This window comes from Perissodus microlepis, chromosome 12 (genome assembly GCF_051167445.1).
Source record: "Perissodus microlepis isolate ML-2025 ecotype Zambia chromosome 12, ASM5116744v1, whole genome shotgun sequence".
Classification (NCBI taxonomy): Eukaryota; Metazoa; Chordata; class Actinopteri; order Cichliformes; family Cichlidae; genus Perissodus; species Perissodus microlepis.
This window is the reverse complement of record NC_140472.1, coordinates 15,473,249-15,495,140: the sequence shown is the minus strand read 5'-3', so window position 1 is coordinate 15,495,140 and position 21,892 is coordinate 15,473,249. Positions and strand designations below refer to the sequence as shown.

The following is a 21,892-nucleotide window of genomic DNA, read 5'->3' as shown; positions in this document are numbered from 1 at the left end:
GCTCAAGTCTTGCCCAACAATGACAGCTGTTCATCTGATAGTAACTTCTTTCCAAGTTTTCTCCCCACCCACCCCGGGGCCCCCGGTCTCTGTCTTGCTTTGTTGTTTTAAAATATGCATGTCTCTCCGGAATGCCAGTCACGGGTCCAAACTTTGTGTGTCCCAACCTCCCACATGATGAAATGATCCTTTTAAAGCGGGCTCAATATGTCTCAATCTGCACTCCTCTTCCTTCTCTAAAGCTTCTGGGTTCGGGACACAGCCCAGAAATATATTAATTAAAGCGCACTACTACGGACTTTTTTTTAGCACTGAGGAAGAAGTGGTTGGATCAAGTCAAGCTCTGTCAACGACGGATGGATGAAGATTCATGGCAGAAAAAGCAAAAGAAGAAAAGTAAGGTTCATTTTGACGCTCTCTCTCTCTCCCTCTGTCAATTCATCTCCTCCTCTCTCGCTTTCCTTTGAGTGTGTGTGTGTCTGTGTGTGTGCGTGTCCCTTTTGCTCAGTGTTCGTGTGTGTTCCTCGGACTGAAACGGATAAAGCCAGGGGGAGTGAGCGAGAAAGAGAGAGAGAAGTCTGAGAGAAAGGGGAGGAGGGATGTATATATCCGTAAAAAGTGAAAGAGGATGGACGTTTGTCTATGTTTGTGTGGGTCCGTATACACGCATGTGTAAAGGCTTGTCATGACCAAGAAATGAATAAAAAAAAATTGGCATTAAACTACAAAGTGCAGGTTTGCTCACTGGTGTGCCGCGTGTGTACAGTATATGAACCCTTGTTTGCGCGAATGGTGGCGTTTACGCGTGTGGAATAAACCACTACCAGGGAAGAAAAAAAAGGAAACCCGGATGGTCTGAAAGGAAATGCTTGGGTTTGAAGGGAGAACGCTTGATTCGGATGTAGCAGAGCGTTTCAGCTCATGAACTCCCAACTCCTTCTGTCATGTCTGAGAAGATGTGTGCATATTTCTCCCTGGCAAAGATATGCCTTTTACAACAGACAAAGACAACTGATCATGATTGATGGGGGGCTGTGTAACAATGAGCCGCTAAGTTTTCAGGGGAAATTTGGAGGAAAGTTTGAAGTGAAACCTGCCAACCTGTTGCTTCTGCTCCAAACATAACAGCAATATCAGCACCATAATAACATCCCGTGAGCCATGCAGCATCTCATCCCATCATAATCCACTACTCCAAAAATGTAAACATACCAGCAGTGGGAATCATTGGGAGACCTGCACAAACAAATTGAATTTAATTACTGTGTTCATTTATTAAATTCAGATACGTTTTAATAGACATCCCAACAGTCTGATTATGTCAACATATGGGAGGCCGTGCAGCAAGGCCCGGGCTTACATACCTGATAACGCCTGGGCTTTTCAGCAATATTTACGGCTTCTCTTTATAATACACTCCAGATGGTGAGTGACTGTGCCACCGCAGTCAGCGAGCTCCTCAATTTTTACTCAGCAGCATTTTGTTGCAATTACATCAGCGCTGGGACAGAATTTATTGGTGACCCACTTTCCCCGCATTATATGCATAAATGAAAAATTTTAAAAAGAAATTAAATTCGTCTACAAAAAAATGGTGAAGTTTTTTTCTTTCTTATTTATTTATTTATTTATTTATTTTTCGCACGTGACTTTCTACTATTAGGGAAAGGGGGAAATAAAACACAAAAATCTCATTAAACACACTCTTCAAATACTCCCCTGTTCACTGCGTGATGGATTAATATGTTATAAAGACAAAACACACAGGCCGCATTCATGGCTGACCAATCTTTGTTGTTGCCTGTGCGGGGTTTTTTTTTTCAGCCAGTCACTCAAGCAGAATAATGCGTGTAAAGATATAATCCACTAAGCCTATACTCTCTGTGCTCCCTTGCTATATTATCCACTGACAATAAATTGGCAAGCTTTTTAGCAGATATCCAGCGTCTCAACTAAAACACGTGCGAAATACACTTGCCAAGGGTTTGTGTAAAAATACAAAATTTGTTTATATATATTGCATTACCACATTAAGTTTAGTATGGCATGATGAACGCAAGTGTGTCTGCTGTGGAATAATTCCAATGTTTTTTGTTTTTTTTTTGAGTGATAATATAATCATAAACACATTATCTGAACTGAACAAAGCACATTTCGAATCATGAAATCATAAATCATCTATCTATCTATCTATCTATCTATCTATCTATCTATCTATCTATCTATCTATCTATCTATCTATCTATCTATCTATCTATCTATCTATCTATCTATCTATCTATCCGTTATAGACTGTTTAACTGTCAAACCTGCACCAGCTCATATTGTTGCTGTCGGTGTTCACCTGGATTGCTCAGAGAGGCTGCTGTAGGTCTATTATGATTAACTGAAACGAAGCATTGAAGGGTATTTTTCATGTATGCCACTGGGAACCGCTCCTGACAGTGGTAAGGTTTCCCATTGACTTCCTTAAGTCTCTATGGTTGGATCTCTTTCTCTCTCTCTCTCGGCCGGCCACCTCAGAGGCTTGTTGATAAATACATGCCTTTTTTTCCATCTTACTCAGCACCATCCATCAAATTTGTATGTCCACGTTACACTGCTGTGCTTAGGGGAGAGCGGGGATGCCAGCAGGCGTGCAGAAACACACTCCAAATCGTCAACAAGGGATGCATTTCTGTCTCTACACAAACTAAATAATTACTTCGCACTTCGTTCTGGTCATGTTAACGTGGTGAATTGTCTTAAATCAGGTTATGCTAGGGTTATGCTGTTTTGGAGATTTAGAAGTGGTCTTCTGCTGTGCTCTGAGGTTAATAACCTCTTCACGCACTATAACCACTGCGTTTTGATCCTAGTAATACGCTGGATAGAGCGTTTTTTTCCTGGCTTGCCCACGGCTTGGACCACTCTACAGAAGACCAGTCGCCCTGTGGTTGCAAACTCTTTGTGGCCACACATACCGCCGCTGTGATTATAGAAGTGCCCCCTCTCCCTTGTTAAAGAAGCAAAGCTCTAATCTAGCCTCTATGTCGCCCCCAAAGCCAGCTTGCTATGTGTACGTGTGTGTCTGTGCGCGCGCATGTGTGGGGACAAGTGGGGGTCGGTCTGAGCGAGAGGAGAGTTAAAAAAAAAAAAAAAAAAAAAAGGAAAAGAAGAAGAGGGGGTGGCGGGGTGGTTATAACGCAGTGGCCCTTTCCTTCGTTTGAGTGACACGACCCCTCTCTTCTCTTCAAAGGCCATGCAGAAATAAACGCATCTCATTTGAATGGCGATTTTCTTGGTGGTATTTTACAGCCAAGATTTCTGGAATAGGAATGTGTTTTTTTCCTGCAATATTGAATTGGGATGGTTCTGGTGGCCGGGTATTCAATATTCCCATCTCTCCACATGCAGCATTCTGCAGTCAGTGTGGTATTTTGTCCATGACTACATCACCAACACTACCCCCCTCCACTCCCGCGCCCCCCGCCCCGTCCAAATTCATTTGCATCCGCTGATGATATCAGTAAAGAATTGCTGGCACCATATGAGGCAGGGTGGGGGGAGAAGGCTTATTTGGATAAAACTGGACCGCAGAGTGGACACGGCCCTAAAGGTCAGTCGCCCATTCATGTTAAGGTGGCAGGGGGTGTGTGTGCTGGGAGGGGGTCGGCATGGGGTTGCCAAAGAGGCTTATTTGAAAGCGGGCGTATATTTGAGGCAAGGGAGTGAAAAGAAGTGGACCACAAAGCTCGTCATACTTCAAATACGCCCCGTCACATCTTCACTCTTTCCTTTCCACGCAGGAGGCGGGTATATAAAGTGGGGTCTCAATGCTATGGCATGGCCTGCAGAACGCGCAGCAGAAAATAAAACACGAGGACTGAAAAGTAGATCTTAGAGGTTTAGGTGTATAAAGAAAGTCGTCTCCAAGGTTCTCCTTTTAGTGCTTCCCTTTGATTTGTGCAAATAAAATACTGAATGAATTAAAAATAAAGAAGCCAGAGTGGTTATCAGAAAGCCCCTTTTTAATGCAGCTGATGTGGAGTATTTCACGTAACCTCGCGGGCTTGTTTACAGCACCATAATGCTGAAGAGATAGAAAACCTTTTCTGAGATGGTTCTTTATAGCACCAAAATAGGGCTTTGCTATGGAGCAAGCCTATAATTTTCTGATTACTAGGCTCTATGCTACAATTTTGGTAATAGTGCAGAATTTCAAGGATTTACTTGTGAGGCAAAAAGAAAAAAGCGGAATATAATGGTATGTGCGCGGTATATTTCAACAGAATCAACTGTTGAAATATACATATATATATATGCATATATATATCTATATATATATAGATATATATATGTAGTGCCCATGCAGTCTAAACCTCTGTTTCACTACAAAGGATGTACAGCATCATCATATATACACCTACGCTAATATATATAATTTCAAAAGTATTTTTATACTTCGAGATCATGTTAAAAATGGAGAGTCAAAATTATTTATTTTTATAGATTTTTCCACAAATTAAAACACTTTATAATAGGTTGATTGAGCTTTTAGAGATGTACTATTACTCTAGAGTGCTTTGTTTACATCGCCTATGCATTTCTTTATTTTTATATATATATTTATATGTATACACCTATTGTGGACTCAGGTGACAAGGGGCCGCTGTTTGAATGAAGAACAGTGAAGCTTGATCACTTTAGATATATAGCTCTGCATTGATTGCTGCGCTAATAGAGCGTGTACCCACACTCGCGATCAAGCTTTTAACACTGCTATCATTATTCCTCATCATTATTGCTGCTTATACTGTATGTGGCTATAACTGCTATTGCTGTTATTGCGCCATCATTATCAGCAATGATGTTAAGGGAACACGACTTAGTTCTGTCTTTGTATATGAAATAATGGCTGCGGTGAAGATGATTGGGTGGGTCGTACCATAGGAGCATATTACTGACCATTTTACTCACAAGGTTCTGCTTTTTCTCGCTTTTAATGTGCCGAAAGACCAACCTCTTAATACCACCGAGCAGCAATAGGGAATCTCTTTCTTTCCTTCCCTCCGCATACATAAAATTGATTCCTAACTAAACCCTCGGCAGAAGATGTATTATTTTTCTTTTGGTACAAATACACATCCCGAGTAAAATGTTGCGATTGAGGTTAAGAGTGATAGTATCAGTAAGTTTGTCAAGTGGGACAAATAGCAGTTCTTTGAAATGAATCCAAAAAAAGTTCTCCGATTTTGAGTTTGACCACTGATCTGCTGGTGTGCCACCTTGAACCCTCCGATGTCCAATAAAGTTGGATTCGGTGGAGAAGTAAAAAGCGGCACACGCTACAGTAACAGTAATAAATGAGTTTTGGTTGAGTAGTGTCTCACTCGTGTACAAGCAGTAAACTTGTTTGGAGTGTCTGAGAGCGCTAAACCGCGGTGCTTTGTTGTGGCGTCCCTCTGCGCCCCTGTGTGCTGTCTGCGTAAAGGCAGCCTCCCTCTCGCAGACCCTTCCACGGTGTCATTGTTTCTACCTTAGTTTGCTAGATGGCGCTCTGCGTTGTGGGACCCTCTGGCACAAGAAACGCCTCATACCCTCTCTCTCACTCTCTCCTCAGCTCTGCTCTCAGCCCACAGTGCACGGCGAGCAGCCGAGCAGCTTTCCCGTGACAATTTTTTTTAAACCAAACATTTTCGCAGCTGAAAACGACTTTAAAGCATATTCCACCGCTCTGTTCAGATACAGACTTTTCCAATTACATTACCCTGTGTCGACCACCATTTTTTTTACAGCTGTGGGGACACATCGATTAAAACCAGCGATCAGTAATGCATTTAATTGCAGTGGAAACTGATAATAACTCAGACTGCCACACAGCATTTGATCTTTTAATAATTGTTTGTTTCAGAAATGCAGCATTGCAGAACATGTATTCCAATTAAGTTTTAAATGATAATGAACACTATAGAGAGCCTTTAAATATTTTTAACGATTTCACTTTAAATTTAAATAAAGAGAAACACGCAGAATCAAAGGATGTAACAGTTGGACTGGGACTCGCACACAGCAAAAATATCAATATTTTGGCCATGAGGAAAATCTATTAACGATAATGGCACGTCATGTCTATAAGAAATGGCGTTTCAAGTGCAGTAATCCAAAACAAAGAACACTTTATTAGCCTGTAAAAAAATAAAATAAATGAAAATTTATTTGAATCTAATTTGGCGTTTATTTTATTTTTATTTTATTTTATTTATTTATTCGCGGTCGTCTGTCAGACTTCAAGCAATTTTGGATTGGTTATTAGCAAGGAAAGGGGTCCATTGTTGTGTTTGCTGAGTGGTCCACTCTGCTCTAAGATATACTGCTGCAGTTACACTTTCACTAAATAGCGGCTTGTCGGTGTCTGACGTTGATGAATGTGCTGGAGACTTTGAGAGCCTTTTACAGCTGTCTTAAAAAGCGCCGTGGCCCCAGACCAGCTACAAACAGATCAGGTGCAGGGGTCTTAATGCGGCAGTCAGCGACAAAGAAACACACACTGTTGCACTGAAACGCAAATATTTTATTTTGAAAAAACAAGTTGGCTCTTCTTGTCGGTTGGCGTTGAGAGATTATCATTCTGAGATTACGAATTAGATTATAAATATAATTAAAACGAAGTTTTTATAAAACATGAATTTTAACCATCTTTCAAGTTGTCAACAGATCACACGAGGAATCCAGAAAATAGATTTCTTCTTATGTGGCTGAAGATGAACACAGTGCAAGTGCAGCCCATGTGGGCTGTGAGTCGTGGTTTTGGCTTTTTTCCCCTTGCTGTGACTTAATTTGCTCCTCACATGAAGACGGTTAAGATACAAAGTGAACTCCAGTATTATGTTTGGAGTCAGCTGAGTCAACAAACTTGGATTATTTTTTCGATTAAGTTCTTAAAAAAAATAAAACTTGTATTTTTAAAAAATTATTTAACTGTACACTTTGATGAGGAAAAAAGATTGATATATTTCACTGTCTGAGTAGCTCAGTAACCTCCTTCCCCATGAAATAAAGTGGATGACGACAGGGTGGCTTTCACAAAACACACACACACACACACAGACACACACACACACACACACACACACACACCACAAACACTCACACACACCACAAACTTGTGGGCATGGGCACAGAAGTTGCCGAATCCGGAGCTCACTTGGTCCCTCTGCTTTAAAGAACACTGACCACAGGCAAGGTTTCATGGCTGATTGAGCTGTATTATCCATTTCTTCTCGACTCCATCCCCAACTCACACACACTCACACTTCCTCCCCCGTTGGATCCTGGGTGGTGTGGCACAGCAGGCTCGCTTGTATACTGTATGAGGGGGGCTCCCCACCTGCAGCCCCTCGGAGGACTCAAACCCAGTCGGATTTCACCCCGTTTCCTTCAAACCCATCGTCTTTACTGCTATTTACATGAGCTAGCCTCCACATTATTAACAAGCAGAGGGGAAGAGAAGGAAGCAGCATTTTTTTTTCTTTTTGAACAATAGGCACAGGCCCGTTATACATTTTGAGTGTTTGAGTAAGGCTCTCTTGGTATTTGTTTTCCACGACTTAACAAGCCATCATTTCAAAACTGCATATAGAATTGAAATAGCTCAGAGATCCCGCAGGCAAAGGGCGGGCTGCGAGTTCAATTAAGGTGGAATAATGCATGGGGACAAAGCCAATGATGACCTCGATTGAAATTGATCAGAAAACGAGACCAGAAAACGCATTCACGGGAAAAGAAAACACACGCACGCACACACAGTAGCCTCTTTGTTGTAACTGAATGTTACCTCTTTGTATCTGCACTAAGGCCTGTCTGCCTCTGTGAAATTGCAGGCTACTTAGATTTTAGAAATATTTCTAATTCCCGAATAGAAAGCTAAGATTTTAATACCATCGAACCTATGTCTAGACTAAGTCATTCATTGTATGACATCTCTTTCTCTCCTTCCTTAATCGAATTTGCCACATTTAAGCTGGTATGTGCGGATTTTGACGCATAAGCAGACATTTGGGCTCTATCCCTGGAATGACAGAGAATACGAAGGTTTGTCATAATTTCTTAAGAAGAAAACAAGATATTTCACCACCACAGTGGGATTTTAACGAATTAAAATAACTCACTGCTTGCCTGTGATAAAAAGGTATGGGATTGAGGCGCATGCTTGTTAAGTAACTTGCTGTCAGTATAGTTAGCAGTGCTCTGATATGGACGGTGGCTGCAGAGCTTCATCTCTTGGGGTTTTAATTAACAAGCTGTCTCAAAGCTGTAGAGCTCCATCAAACAGCCCCTCGCTCTCTCTCGCTCACACACACTCGCTCTCTCTTTCTCCACCAGTAAATCCACCCCCAGTCAGTGCCTTGGGCTCTCTCTCAAACTTTAGACATTCTGGGTCCCAAATCAACTTGTTACCACAGTATGTGCACCAGCTGATAGGGTGTAACTACTATGAGAAGATTTGCAAAATATAAAAGCAAAAATATTTGCTTAGCATCTAGTTTCATGCACCGATGCCCACGTTTGTTCACCAGACGTCCACATACTGTACGTATTCTGTTGGGTTTGACTTCAAGCCTGAATGGCGCGTGGGGAATTGGTGCTTTCTCTGTAAGCTATTGCAAGGAATGACTTCCATCGTCTGTTCTCATACTTCTGTTTTTAATATATATATTAACTGTGCTTTGCTTCAGTCTGCAGAACATGCTCTGGTCGATCCTATAAAATACTTGATAAACTTAAATAAGAATCTTTATCAGATCCCATATATTTATATATAAACACACAATGGCCTAAGTTACTTTAAGTTTACAGGTTAAGATTTCATATTCATAATATATCACAGGCTTAAAAAACATGCTGCTCTTTCATGTCTTTATCACCCAGTAATAAAGAAAAAAAGTTACACGTGCAACAAACCTTTACAAGAGAAAAAACCCCGCTGCTTAAGCTTCAATTATGCAGTAATAAACATGCAAATACGCCTTCATAACAATGTTAATGCACCCTTATTTATTAATTTCAGCCATTTTTTAAACGAACATTTTATATTTCACCATGGCAACTATTTGGGGTTAAAAAAAAACGAAAAAAAAACACTTCACCACTTCCTTTTCTAGTTGCTGGCAAACTTCTTTATGCCTAGGATCATTGCGATGAATGTGACCTGTTTGAAATCGAAGAATAGAGTCTTAAAGTGAGGGAAGTAATGTAGGGAAGGTTGAATCCCGTGAGAAAACATAAAATAAAGTGTGCGTAAGTGTCACTGTGTGTGGTTTACATAGGTAGTCAGTGTAAACCGTCATCATCCTCTTGATGTTGATCCTCTACCACAGTGCTACAGAGTGTAAGCACTGGCTTCAGAAAAGATTTGTCTTTGGTAAAAAAAAGAAACAAAATCTCTCTCTTTCTCTCTCTCTCTCTCTCTCTCTCTCTCTCAGCCTATAGTAAACTCCCACTGTGGCCCAGACGGGGGTAATTTGATAGCAAGGCAAGGTCAAGACAGTGCGCTGTCCATGGTACTGCGGCGGGGCAGGCTGGATGTTATCATCAAATTAGACAGGACAAGTTTCAAATCGATGCCACCCCCGGATGTCTGGAGACCGCCACCAGCAGTCGGAGTTAAAGTCCTAACAAGTCCCCCCTGACAGGTCAACACCTCAACACAAACACACACCTCTGATGCAGCAGCCTACAGGTCAGCAGCGCTGTGTTGGCGAGATAAGCACCAATCCCATTGAAGGCTCTAAGTGAAATATAGCTTTAGGTCCAGTACTATTCTGCGGGCCCTGCATGGGACTGGGATGAGGTTGGATATCATAATATTTTTTTTCAACCCATTTATTTTACAGTCTTTATTTATCATTGAGAGGAATACCGAGGATTATTAACAGAACACGCGCGCGCTCAGCCGCACACACACGCACACACAAAGAGAGAAAGAGGGAAATAAAAGTTTTAAGTCAAGCTTATATTTCTGGATGAAGTGCTTTTTCCCCCACTGATGATAACTGTCAGCAAAAATAATATGCTTCCATCTTGACAAATTCAAAGAATGAGATGTTTAAACTGTGTTTTTGATGCATACGAACTCAAAAAAGAACACTCGCTTTTATAGTTTTTACATTGAAAAACGTTGCAATACTGTAAAATATTCTTTTGCATAATATCTTTCTGAAATAAGCAGCGATTCATTTCTTAGATCCCACCGGGTACGAAATTTAAAAAAAACACTGCATGTTTTTTGTTGTTGTTTTTATAATCTAAACTGCAAATTGCAGGTTTTGCTATGAGTTCATCTCATTAATAATTGTTTGAAACTAACGTTGCATGTGTTGGCAATTCTACTCTGCTTATTATTATTATTATTTTTTTATTATATATTTTTATATTTACGACAGCTCATTGCATTTCACTGAATACTAAATAATTAAAGGCGCGAATCTTCGCTGTCTTCGGACAAAAAGTGAAATCTTGGACTTTATCTAGCCTGCAAGTGTATTATGGGCTATGCATTATCCGTCTATTTGTGAAAGATCAAAAGTGTGTCGGAGTTGAGGGGGGATCTCAAAGAAGAGGGAAGAGGGCACTGATTAGAGATGCTGCCAATCTGTCACCCCCTGACAGCTTTTGCTGCGGGGATAAACAGCAATAAAGTCTAGATGGCCGCTGTGTTGTTAACTTCACACTCACTATCACACACACACACACAGCTCGCCACCGGAGGAACAGGTAAATTCACTCAGCTCCTCACAGCCCCCACCCCTCGCCTATCATCGCCTCTGTCTCCCTCCCTGCATGTCAAACTACCCCTTCCCTCCGTCAAACTCTCCCCCTTTTCATCCTCCCTGCTGACTCAGGTAGCACACACAATGAGGACCTTAGCGACAAGAAAGGAAGCTATTCAACCGGATGGAGAGATTGTGGACGGAGGGAGAGGGAGAGAAACGTTATATTTGAATGGCTGATAAAGAAACGCAATAGATGGGAACAGAGTCTAAGCAGTCGGGATAGAAAGAAGGGGTTAGGCATCACAGAGCAGGCTGCAAGGTGACTGCAGGTCCTTTAATAACACAAGTATATTAACTCAGTTAAGCACTCACATTCAAAATGAACCCAGCTTCACTTAAGGGGCCCCGCGAACCCCCAAAATGCACATAAAAACATACACCTGCCAATCCAAGCACCTATATTTCCTCCAAGCCCACCCCCCTCTACCCCCCACCTTCCACCTCCCACCCCTCCTCCTCCTTCCCCCTACCCTTTTCCCAGCTGTCTATCATGGTGTGGCCCGGCTAATTTGAGTTCATTGGATGGCAATAACTTCATTTAGACCTTCATCTCTTTTTGGGGTGGATGTAATGAGGATGCAGGGTGCTGCCAGTGAAAGGACGCTCCCTCAGTAATAATAACTTGGATCTTATTCTTACCCCACGCATTGCCGTGTTTATCCTCTGAGGGCTGCGTCCACATGATGAAACTCATCTATAATGTGTGATTTAATATCGCCTTGCACTCTTTTTTCTCTCTCAGAGAATTTAAACCCAAAAGAGAGTAGACGGTCGGCAAGTTTAGGGTAGAAGTTATAAAAATAGTTGTTTGCTTTCTTCTTCTTCTTCTTCTTCTGCTTCTTCTTCTTCTTTTGATCCACCATAACTTTTGTCAAAGCTTTCAGTCTAGATTGACTTTTTGTCTTTTTGAAACTAGTTCACATAGAAAGATTTAAAAATATATGTGCATGAAGAAAATGTTACATGTAATTTTCTAGTTCCGTTGCATTGAATTATTTTGTGCTAATTTAAGAAATATTAAAATATGCAACATTTACTGAGCAGGCCAAACTTCATATGGAAAAATGAGATTATTTGACACCGTCAGATAACTGTTCGAGATATGTGAGAAATGTATTTTCAAGGAGGAAAATGTGTCTTGGTAATTCCTTAAAAGACATTTTAATTTTTTATGTTTTATTTTGTATTTATTTATTTATCTCTTTTTTCCCAGTGTAAGTCACGACCCTTTGTCTAACCGCCATCTAATCGATATCTTACCACCTTAAATTCGATATTGATTCCGGGAGGGTTGTACTTTACGGGATTGAGGAAACACCTCATTATTTCGTTGCTTTAAGTGCAATAAAATAGTGTACAGTCAATCTTCCTTTGATTGATCCGTTATCTCGTTGTTTTATTGTACTGTAATATTTGATATTTTTGTTGTTCCCTTTTATTACTATTATTATTATTATTATTTGTGATTTACCTTCTTAAGCAGAACCACTTCCGTTTCGATTTTAATTATATATATTTAATTATAGCGTTGTTTCTATATTATGGTTTAAATCTGTTTGATGTGATTGTGGATTACCGAGAAGATTTTATAATATTTAGTTATATGTGTATTTTAAATTTGACCGTATTCAGTTAAATATCGAAAATATGTTTTATATTGTGTTATTACTGTGTTATTCACATTCCGTAAAGCTTTTATTGTGATAGCGCGTAGATTAGGTCAGTCAGGCATAAATATAATTTTCAATAAAAGATTTACTCATTTAAAAAAAGAAAGGATTCGTGGTCTGTGTGGTTTACAGCCTATTATCAAATATTTTTTGCTCTTTTATAACTTTAATGTCACTCTTTGGATTTAAATCATCAGGATAAACCGGGCAGGTGGTTGAGAAATAACGAATGTATATCGTAAGTAAACTTTTTTGGGGGGGAATTAACATGGCTGAGATCTGTGAGCAGGAAATTAATTCTCCTTCCACTTTTATGGTGTGTATACACTGAGGAAATAGAGGGAGTCATTATGTCACATTAGAAAAAAAAAACCCACGTGTGTAATTTAAAACGGCCACTTGCCCATATGATAATTTGACAAACTATGATGCCAATACACATTGTTTTTAAGTAATCAGATATCGACTCGCATTTTACTCTTAGAAAGGCCCAATCACAGGCCCACCTAGAGCCCCTTCATCTCGCCTGCCATTCATCAAGACAAAATGACCAATTTTCCCCAGTAAGTCTTCAGTGGCCTGTTAAAGAGGGCCAGTGAGCTGTGTTATACTTCCTTTCCTCCCTCCATCATCGCCTCTTGCCTAACATTGCCTTCCTGAAATCATCAGAGAGTATAGCCCCAAATCTTAAAAGTCAGTGCCCATTCTTCAAATGTATTAAATTTCAGAGGGTGTTTCTTTTACTGCAGGAGTCTTTAGGCCAGCAAAGTATCAGAGGAGGTGTAATTGAGGGGGCGGTGAGGGGATAGAGTAGCGGTCCGCCTGAAAGCTGCTATTAAAGCCAAATGGACTGAACACCGTAAAACGGCTCTGCCAACAGCTGTCCCACAATCGGAGTATTATATGCCAGGATCCTCGAGAACGCACCACACACACATTAGGCCATGCTGCTGATGTAGTGGCTACTTGTAAGTATCAGACAGCAAAGCCAAGAAAATAAAATACCAACGAATAACCACGAGAATGTCCCGATAATATTCGTGTTATATTCCTGTGGGTACTTAGGGGTAGCTGCGCTTCTTGGTGATTTTGGTCTCCAAAGGCATTTTTCACTTCTGTATAAGCCCCGATTTTCTTATAATGACCTGGGGAATTGCAATTTTGCTGGGATAGCCGAATTGCTTTGCATATTTTCACCCATTATGGTTATATTAGTGGGGGTTTTTCATAAGAAACTCCAAAACAGGTAGAAGCACAGTCTGGATAATATTATATGTGCGTCCGTCGATTAAGCTCAAAATTGTTATATGTTAATAATTTTTTTCTGGGAACGTTTTGCTTAAAATATGCACTGCTGAATAATAATAAAAAATATATATGGCTAATATCTCACATATCAAATGATCCTCAATTTACAAAGGGATTTTTTTTAAATAAATATTTGCAGTTTATTTGGGGATGGTGGGTGGGAGAGACTTCAACCTTTAAGAACAGCTCACTTTAGGAGCTCTCTTGATGCAACACTTCTGACCAAACTTTGCACCTTACAACTGTGATGCACCTTCCTTATCTTGGTTATAGTCTTTCCGAAATTTGATGTCTTTGTCCCCAAGTGCTGTTTCAGACTGCGACTCCTTATGAGGATCCTAAGCAGAGAGGCGATTGGAGAGGAGTTGTTTTCCAGTGGATTAAATGGTTTCTCTGCAAGTCAATGAATATGTAATGACGTCTAACGAAACCGGCCAAAGAACTCTGTGTTCTTGTATACTGGGCTTATATTAATAACCTCATCAGCTGAGGAAAAACGTGATATAAAGTTGAGAAAGAATATAGGGGGAAAGGAAGTGAAGGAATACAACTTTGAATGCATCTTCAAGTCTAAGCCAATTTCCCCAGTGTTTAGATTAAATATATATATATTTGCTCAAGTCCTGAGACGGAAAGAGAGAGGACAGAGAGAGGTTCTTATTTGCGGCGAGAGGGAAGGGGTGAATTTACATTTTTGAAACTGAATTGGAAATATTGTTTCTGATAAGCAGTCATGCCAATAATGTAATTGAATTGAATTAATAAAAGGAGAGGCGAGATGGAGCGAAAGAGAGTCCCTCTACCATGATTGTGAAAGATTTTTTTTTTCCTTAGTATACCCGATAAAACATTGATTGTTGCAGTTAGTTGACCCGTAAAATTTGGGGGTTAGTTTTCTCCTCTGAGCTGAGCATATAATTATGCAAATAGTGATCTGACAGTGATCCGCTGGAGAGTGTTGGAGGAGTGTGTGTGTGTGTGTGTGCGTGTGTGTGTGTGTGTGTGTGTGAGAAGGGGGTTGTCAGAGGGGTGACATTCCAACTTTGCCTAATGCCTGGTTCCTTTGGAAAGAGTTCATCTTCTGCAGGGATGGCGTGCATATCAGAGGGAACGGGAGCAAGCAAGCGTGACAACAACTCTCTTAAAGTGAAAATTGAAATATCAGGCGGTGGCAGCACACTGGTTCCCCAACTTTTCTTTCATTCTTTCTTTTCTTTTTTTTTAATGTCATGGTCCCCACCCCTTCTCCCCAAAAAGCTGACATTAAAGCACAGACCCCCCGTTTGGCAAGATTTCACCCTAAAGCTCCGCAGCTGATGTTATTTTTTTATTTCTTTTTTCCCCTGTTGCAGATATGATTCAGTGTGGAGCTGTCTGTTACACGAGTTGACGACACCAGCTGGGAGAAAGTGAATCCTTATAGCTTAATCAAATCAGACATACCAATACATTCACACGCTGGGCCTGCTTTTATCGAGAGAAGAGATAGAGGAAATCAGGCTTTCTGGTTTTGGTTTGGAAATCCTTCAAACGTCAAGGTCCAACTTATTCTCCTTTTTTTTAGGAAACACCGAAAAAGCGTAAACTAGCGCCAGACAGACAGACTGACTGACAGACAGAAATCGTCGTTGTCATGGGGGCGCCCATGGAAGTGAATGACCAATGAGAGAAAGTTTGTCTGCTTTCTCGCAACTTTCGATATTTCAGCATTATCTATAAAATAGCCAAACACTTAACAGTCTATGAACAATTAAGTCTTAAGGCGCACTAATTCTTGGTCGAAAATATAATACAACCCCCCTCCTCCAAACGTGTATTAATCGGGTGCCTTTGATGACAACTGACTGGAGGTCCTAATTTATGATACCACTACATCACTGCTGTGGACAGAAGGCGGGTTATTTAATTAAACTCAGAAAATTCTCGCTAACACGAGAGTGGGGTTTTGCCTTTTCAATATCGCAGAGCTGTGAAGTTACATACATATCCCGAGGAAGTTTTAAACACATTTAAGACGGAAAGTTGAGCCTAATTCACTTGTGTGTGTGTGTGTGAGAGAGCGCGAGTGAGAGAGAGCGAGTGTGTGTGTGATTGAATGCCTCTCTTTAATCTGCGCTCTGACACTGTGTGAGGGGGACTCGCCTGGTTCCACTTGTTGTTTCGGGGGTTAATGGAAAAGATTTCTAAAGATTTATTGAGGGGGCGTTTAATGACCTGATCGGTTTCACCGTGTGAAAACAAATGATGCCGTAAAACCTCGCTGAGTTAGAGGGGGCTCAGTTTGCCTAAATTAACGACCAAAAAAAAAGAAAAAAAAAGAGGCATTACAGTTTATAGTTTGTTTTCCCTCTGACACACGTATCGCTCAGTTTAACGCTCTGTCTCCAATACCATTACCTTTAAGGATTTTTAAAAAAAAAAAAATGCACAATTAAAGTTACACTACAGAAACAAAGCAGCACAGCTATAGTAAAATATATATTTTTGACAGTTTAGAAAACTGACAAAACACGTGGTCGACTGTTTGGTAGCAGAGGCATGTTTGGTGGTTAGTATTGATTTCACGTTTGGAAAGTTGTAAATACAACGGATGTGACTTCACTTGACTTTTTCCTAGATCACTTGACGCGTTCACAGCTGTCGTGGCCTGTCTGCGTTGTGGAGTTTTCCTTATGGTTTTCTAAATAAGTAACGTGCGCAATACCAGCCGTGAAAAAGTCAGGACGATTAGCGCGTCCATCCCAAGAAAACAAAGAAGAAGAAAAATGAGAAAAGGAAAAAAGGAGAAGCACACGGTTTATAAATCAAGATTTAAAGTTTATTTGCTTTGTTTTAATTGGTTATTACAACAATGAAATCATGTAAAAGTACAGTAATTGCTGTGCTGCAGAAGCGTCGAAAATAATTAAGACCTTCAAAACTGAAATGGATCAAAAGAGAATGAAACTATTTCAGAATACAAGAAAAAAAAAATGAAACCTGGCAGGAAACTTTCAGTTTCATAAAACCAAAAAGCTTGTGCTGTGATTAAACAAAATAGGCGTGTTTCTCAATCCAATGCAACAAATAATAAACCATCTGCAAAAAATAATGACTTCAAGAACAATTGGCGAAAATATTCCTCTTTTATTTCCAAACTGTGCTTTGGATTTAGGCTGCTCTTACATCTTTAGTTCCCTTCACATATGGCTTGCTGGATATTATTGAAAAAAAAAAAAAAAAAACAGTGAGCAGAATCTTGTTTATTCCTAAGGCAACAATATACAAATTGTAGAGTGAAAAATGAACTGATCATAGTTGAAAAGGAGAAAGATGAGCAAAGATATCTTGAAATGAAACTCATCAAATCAAATAATAAGCCAACTTCTTTTGCTGAAACCTGGAGAGATCTAAATCAAATTAAAAGGAAATTAGGCCTGCAACCATCAGCCGCACTTGTCTCATTACAGCAGAAAGATAATCCACAAAAGCCTTCAACCATACACACAGTGGGCAGAAAAGGCAGGATTTCAGTGTTCAGTGTGGAAGTTTAACAATGGAAACTGTTTTAAAAAAGGATAGAAAAGGGTAGGAATGTTTGAGAATGTGTGTCTAAGGTATCATATGATTTAGTATGCAATTTGGGGGGTTTACTAATGCCATGACACATTAGAAATGCACTCCATTAAGCCTTGAGTGCTTTATAAAACATACCAGCTTTATGGAAAAAAAGATCATGTTTAAGACACGCAGTCAGATTATGTGCAGCTGAGCAGGGAGCTGACTTTGTCACTTCTAAGTACACAAGAAGAGTACTTTGGTGCGAGGAAAAAAACTGATATGTTACATTTCTCCAACATCTAAGGAAATATCATTCCGGCTTAGAATAATATTGAAATCTTGGATTTCATGACATGTGTAAGGCAATATATTGAGGCTTTATGAGTGTTGTGAGCTGACTTCTGGCTCCCGTTAAAATGAGATATCTCACGAACCCATTTTGATGCCTGACTTTAAATGATTTTAAATATGCTCAGTGTCCTGAATTTTCCATATTCAGAACAGGTTGTGTTTGTTTTATTTGTTTCATCACATCCAATCAGCCACAGACATCAATTTCAAGGATATCAAACTGGAAAAAAAGGAAAAAGTATATATATTTATAATAACCAGAGAAATGAGCTCTCCACACTTTTGCAAATCAAACTCATAGATACACTAAAGTAAACACTTACTCACTTACTTGCGCTGAGAAAATATTGGCTTAATATTAAAAAATAAAATCATAGTCATAGTGTCTGTATGAGACACTGCCTTCAAATTTCAGAAATTACGAAAAGTCTCTCTTATTATAATAACTGCAATTCCAAAAAAAAAGAAAAGAAAAAACAAACAGCTTAGAATCACACTCACAGATCTGAATGAGAAAAATGAGGTTTAAAAGTTTTTTTTTGATTATGTGTGTGTGAATGAGTCAAACAATAATCATGAAGCAATCAAAACAACTGCTGTTAAACAAATGAGTTAAGAGTATTCACTCTTATTAAAAAAAATACTTGCGGTCGGTACAGGATTTAAAAAACTGAAATGATACCAAACTTACCACAATGTACCACACGGCATGAGCTAATTTCAGGGTGAGTGGTCCAGGCTTTAGGACCGGGGGGGATGATGGAGAGGAGACTGAGCGGTGCAGACTGGAGGGCAGGCGGGGCATTAGCTCAGTTCAGGCTGATGTCAGGACAATTAGAGGTGCACCACAGCGCATTGTGCACAGCGCCTGTCAACCTTAATCTCTGCTGCTGTGGCCCGTACCCGCAGCCAGGCCACAGCCCACGGGAAGCGCTAACACTCAGGCCCATATTGCTTTGACAGTTGCACTCAACCAGAAGTAATGCAAAACGTTATTGTGATGTATACACAGTGACCCTGTACTCTTGTCTCTTACAACAAGAAGGCTATGCGTGTGCAGAGTCAGGAAGGGCTGGGAGGAAGAAATGACACTCGGGGAAAACAGTGGGGAAGGAAATCTGGTAGGAGGTTACAGAGGAAGAGAGAGAAAATTAAAAAAAAATATCAGAGGACCTTTTCTGCACTTTAACCTCTGCGCCCTCCGCAAATCTCCTCTTGTTTCGAGTCACTGTTGATGGTTCTCTACAAATCTTGGTGCTTGTTTTTGTGGGAGCCACTGCGTGTGGTAACAGAGTTGGAGGTCTCCTCTGCCTCCTCGCCTTCTTTTGCATGGAACTCACTGAAGAACCTGAAGATAGAGTCGAAACTCATCCAGGAAGTCAGCTCATGCCTCTCTGTGCCTGCGTGGAAAAGATAAGCACAAGTGCATACCAAGATATTTACTGACTGTAATGTTATATGAAAGGAAACACATGATCACTGCTAATATAATTTAAATGAAAGCTCTGCATTCTATATACTTACCATGGCAACGTAATAAGTGAAAAGAAACGGACACTATTACATAAGATTTTTAGTCTTGTAAGATTCACAAACTCCCACAATGCTCCGTGCAGACCTAAACCCTTATGTGTGAGAACGATGGCAGCCTATGACCTGTTAGCCTAATGGGATAGCCTTAATATGTTATTCAAGCGGATACCTGATAATCAACAGCGCTGCACAACCAAGGAGATGCAAAGAGGTCCTTCCAACAAAACTAGATATATACACAATGGGTGCACTAAGTGAAACCAGTGGAGCGGTAGTCATTCGTTCCAAAGGACTAATTGAGAAAAGGCCAGACAGAAGTTGGAGAGCGATAACTAGTGAACATATCAGGTGGTCTAGCAGTGACGGGGGGAGGCAGAAGTGCAGGGTTTCCCTCTGACCTTCTCCAGGTTAGCAAGTTCCCAAGTTGGGGTCACGCTGGAGCTTGAAATCTGGTACATGCGCGTCAGGTTCCTTAGGGTTTGGGTGTCACAGCCCAGCCTTTTAGTTTGATAGCTCAACTTGATGGCAGAACACCTTGGCTGTGCCATCCAGTTGAGCTAGAACTAACAAGTTAGTTGTAACACGGAATGGTTTGTTTGTGCCACCTCTGGTTAGCGTCTGACTGCAACTGAACCTGAAAAATGGTGTCCTGCAGTTCACCCGATGCCTGTTATTAGATAAAACTAAGAGTTTCATACTTTGATAGATGGATCTCAGACATGTTTGCACACAGAGGAATGGAGGAAATCAAGAGTGGCTGTAATGAGCTTTCTTTTGTGAATCTTTATTTTCACCTCTGCATCTGCAGCCTTTTCTTCTTAGGGACTTGCATTTGTTCAAAACAATATTACAATGACTTCCTGTAATTTTCCTGGGAGCATTTAAAAAACAAAAAGCAGTTAATGATTTAGAGCTGCTTGAAAAAAAAAAAAAAAAGACGGTCCCAGGAGAGAAAAGTCGATAACCACAGCCCTTCTCAATGAATCGAATCTCTACAATATACAGACATACCTTTTTACATCGGTTCCTTTTCTCAGTGCCTTTCACTTTCCATCCTGGCTTCCTCCTCTCCCCACAGTGCACATCGTATCAGCTATAAAAAGCTAGACTAGAAGGCCGCCGGGATACAATTAGGAAGCAAGTTAAAGGCTCTCACACCATAGACAGCCCTCTGATGACCACTGCACTGACCCCATGTTTATTAGATTGACCCTTGCCTGGAAGCATTAATGGAGATGGTGTGTGTGCATGTGTGTGTGTTTATGTGTATGATTGTAAGCAGGTATAGAGTTTTGGGCTGAGAGGGAATTTGGGTTCCAGGTACCAGTGGTATGTTTGTGTGTGTGTAATTTGTGCGTACGAGTATATAAGGGGGTTCTCGATCATTCTGAGACAGGGGTTTGCACTGCACGCTATATAGCAAGCAGATGGCAGTCAGTGCCTTGGGTCAAATTTACTGGCCTGGCAATCATGGTAGTCAATAGCCCAGCACTCCCGGTGACTCCACTACCTGTGTAGGGCTCATCATAACACCTATCCCTGGAAACAAAGACACAGCCCTCTCACACCTCTAATCTATCATTTATATCCAATTTGAGGCACTGTGATCTTTTTATTCCACCTCTTCTATTCTCCCTGTCTCATTGTTCTCTCTCTCACTTGTATTTTTACTTCTGTTTTGTCTCTTTTCTTTTTTCTGCAGAAGCGATCAATGCCGCAGCACTTTCCAGTTCATCTTGAACTAGCGGTGAACTCCAGAATGCCGCCAGCGTCTCCACCCTATCCCATCGCAGTTCAGGGTCACCAGGGGGGTGTCTCTGTGCCGATATGCAAATAAGCCCATGGCCCTTCAGTGACTCTGGCGTTAAGCTCCACCCCTTCTATATGGTAGAAGCTTTGAAATAAAATCCTCTCCCCCAGACAACCTTCGCACACACACAGATATAAACCCACTCTCATGTAGACTTAAACAGGCCTTTAAAACTTCCATCCATTCCTCCTTTAATAGCCAAAGCGTGTTGAACCTAATGGATGTTGTCATAGCTGAGATGTGACCACTGATTTAGAGGAGGAACCCCAGTGACCAGGCGAAGAGAGGCAGAGACAGAGGGAGAAGAAGAAGACAAGCGAGTTATGTCAGCTACACCACAAATCAAAGTAATATCTTTTAAAAATTGTGGAAATCGATGGTGTCATCTGGCTGTATCTTGTGGGTAAAGGAAACCCATAAACAGCCAATTAGCTGATAAGCAGACTGTTTTTTTTCCTTTATGAAGAATCGATTTTATGTATTGGCAAAACAGCATACAATGGACAAAGAGCTCACCCTTTTTAACTGTAACTTGTATCCTGTATTTAAACTAAAGTACACTGTGTAGCTGTTTTGTACTTGTGAAACAATTAAGTTGCATGTACAGATTTTAACAAGTTTACTGTAATGACATTAGCCTAATAAAGTTTGTTTTAAATGCAATAACGATTTCATTCATTGCCGTTTCAATAATGATGTTGTCACGACACTGGGTATCGTCACGGGGAATACAGAAAATTGTCTTTAGTTTTAACAGTGTTTATAATTACACTGGAGGAAAAAACAAACAAACTTAGATTAATATTGCACGTAATGATGACCTACAGGTAAGGCAACGCATACACACGATGATGTTTCACTGTTTC

At 40.5% G+C, this 21,892-nt stretch overlaps 1 protein-coding gene and 1 long non-coding RNA gene across 2 annotated transcripts in view; one reads left to right on the top strand and one right to left on the bottom strand.

Moving 5' to 3' along the window:
• The first annotated feature begins 3,176 nt into the window (after positions 1-3,176).
• LOC146376001 (uncharacterized) lies at positions 3,177-21,692 on the top strand. Its single transcript, XR_014801816.1, has 2 exons — positions 3,177-3,598; positions 20,919-21,692. It is a non-coding gene; the product is annotated as an uncharacterized LOC146376001 (long non-coding RNA).
• Positions 16,589-21,892, bottom strand: part of arb2a (ARB2 cotranscriptional regulator A) — a 167,595-nt gene continuing 162,291 nt past the window's right edge. The window contains exon 11 of the mRNA XM_084946367.1: positions 16,589-19,083. Coding sequence (XP_084802493.1) covers positions 18,926-19,083 — 158 coding nt within the window. The 3' untranslated portion in view covers positions 16,589-18,925. The remainder of the gene's footprint in view (positions 19,084-21,892) is intronic.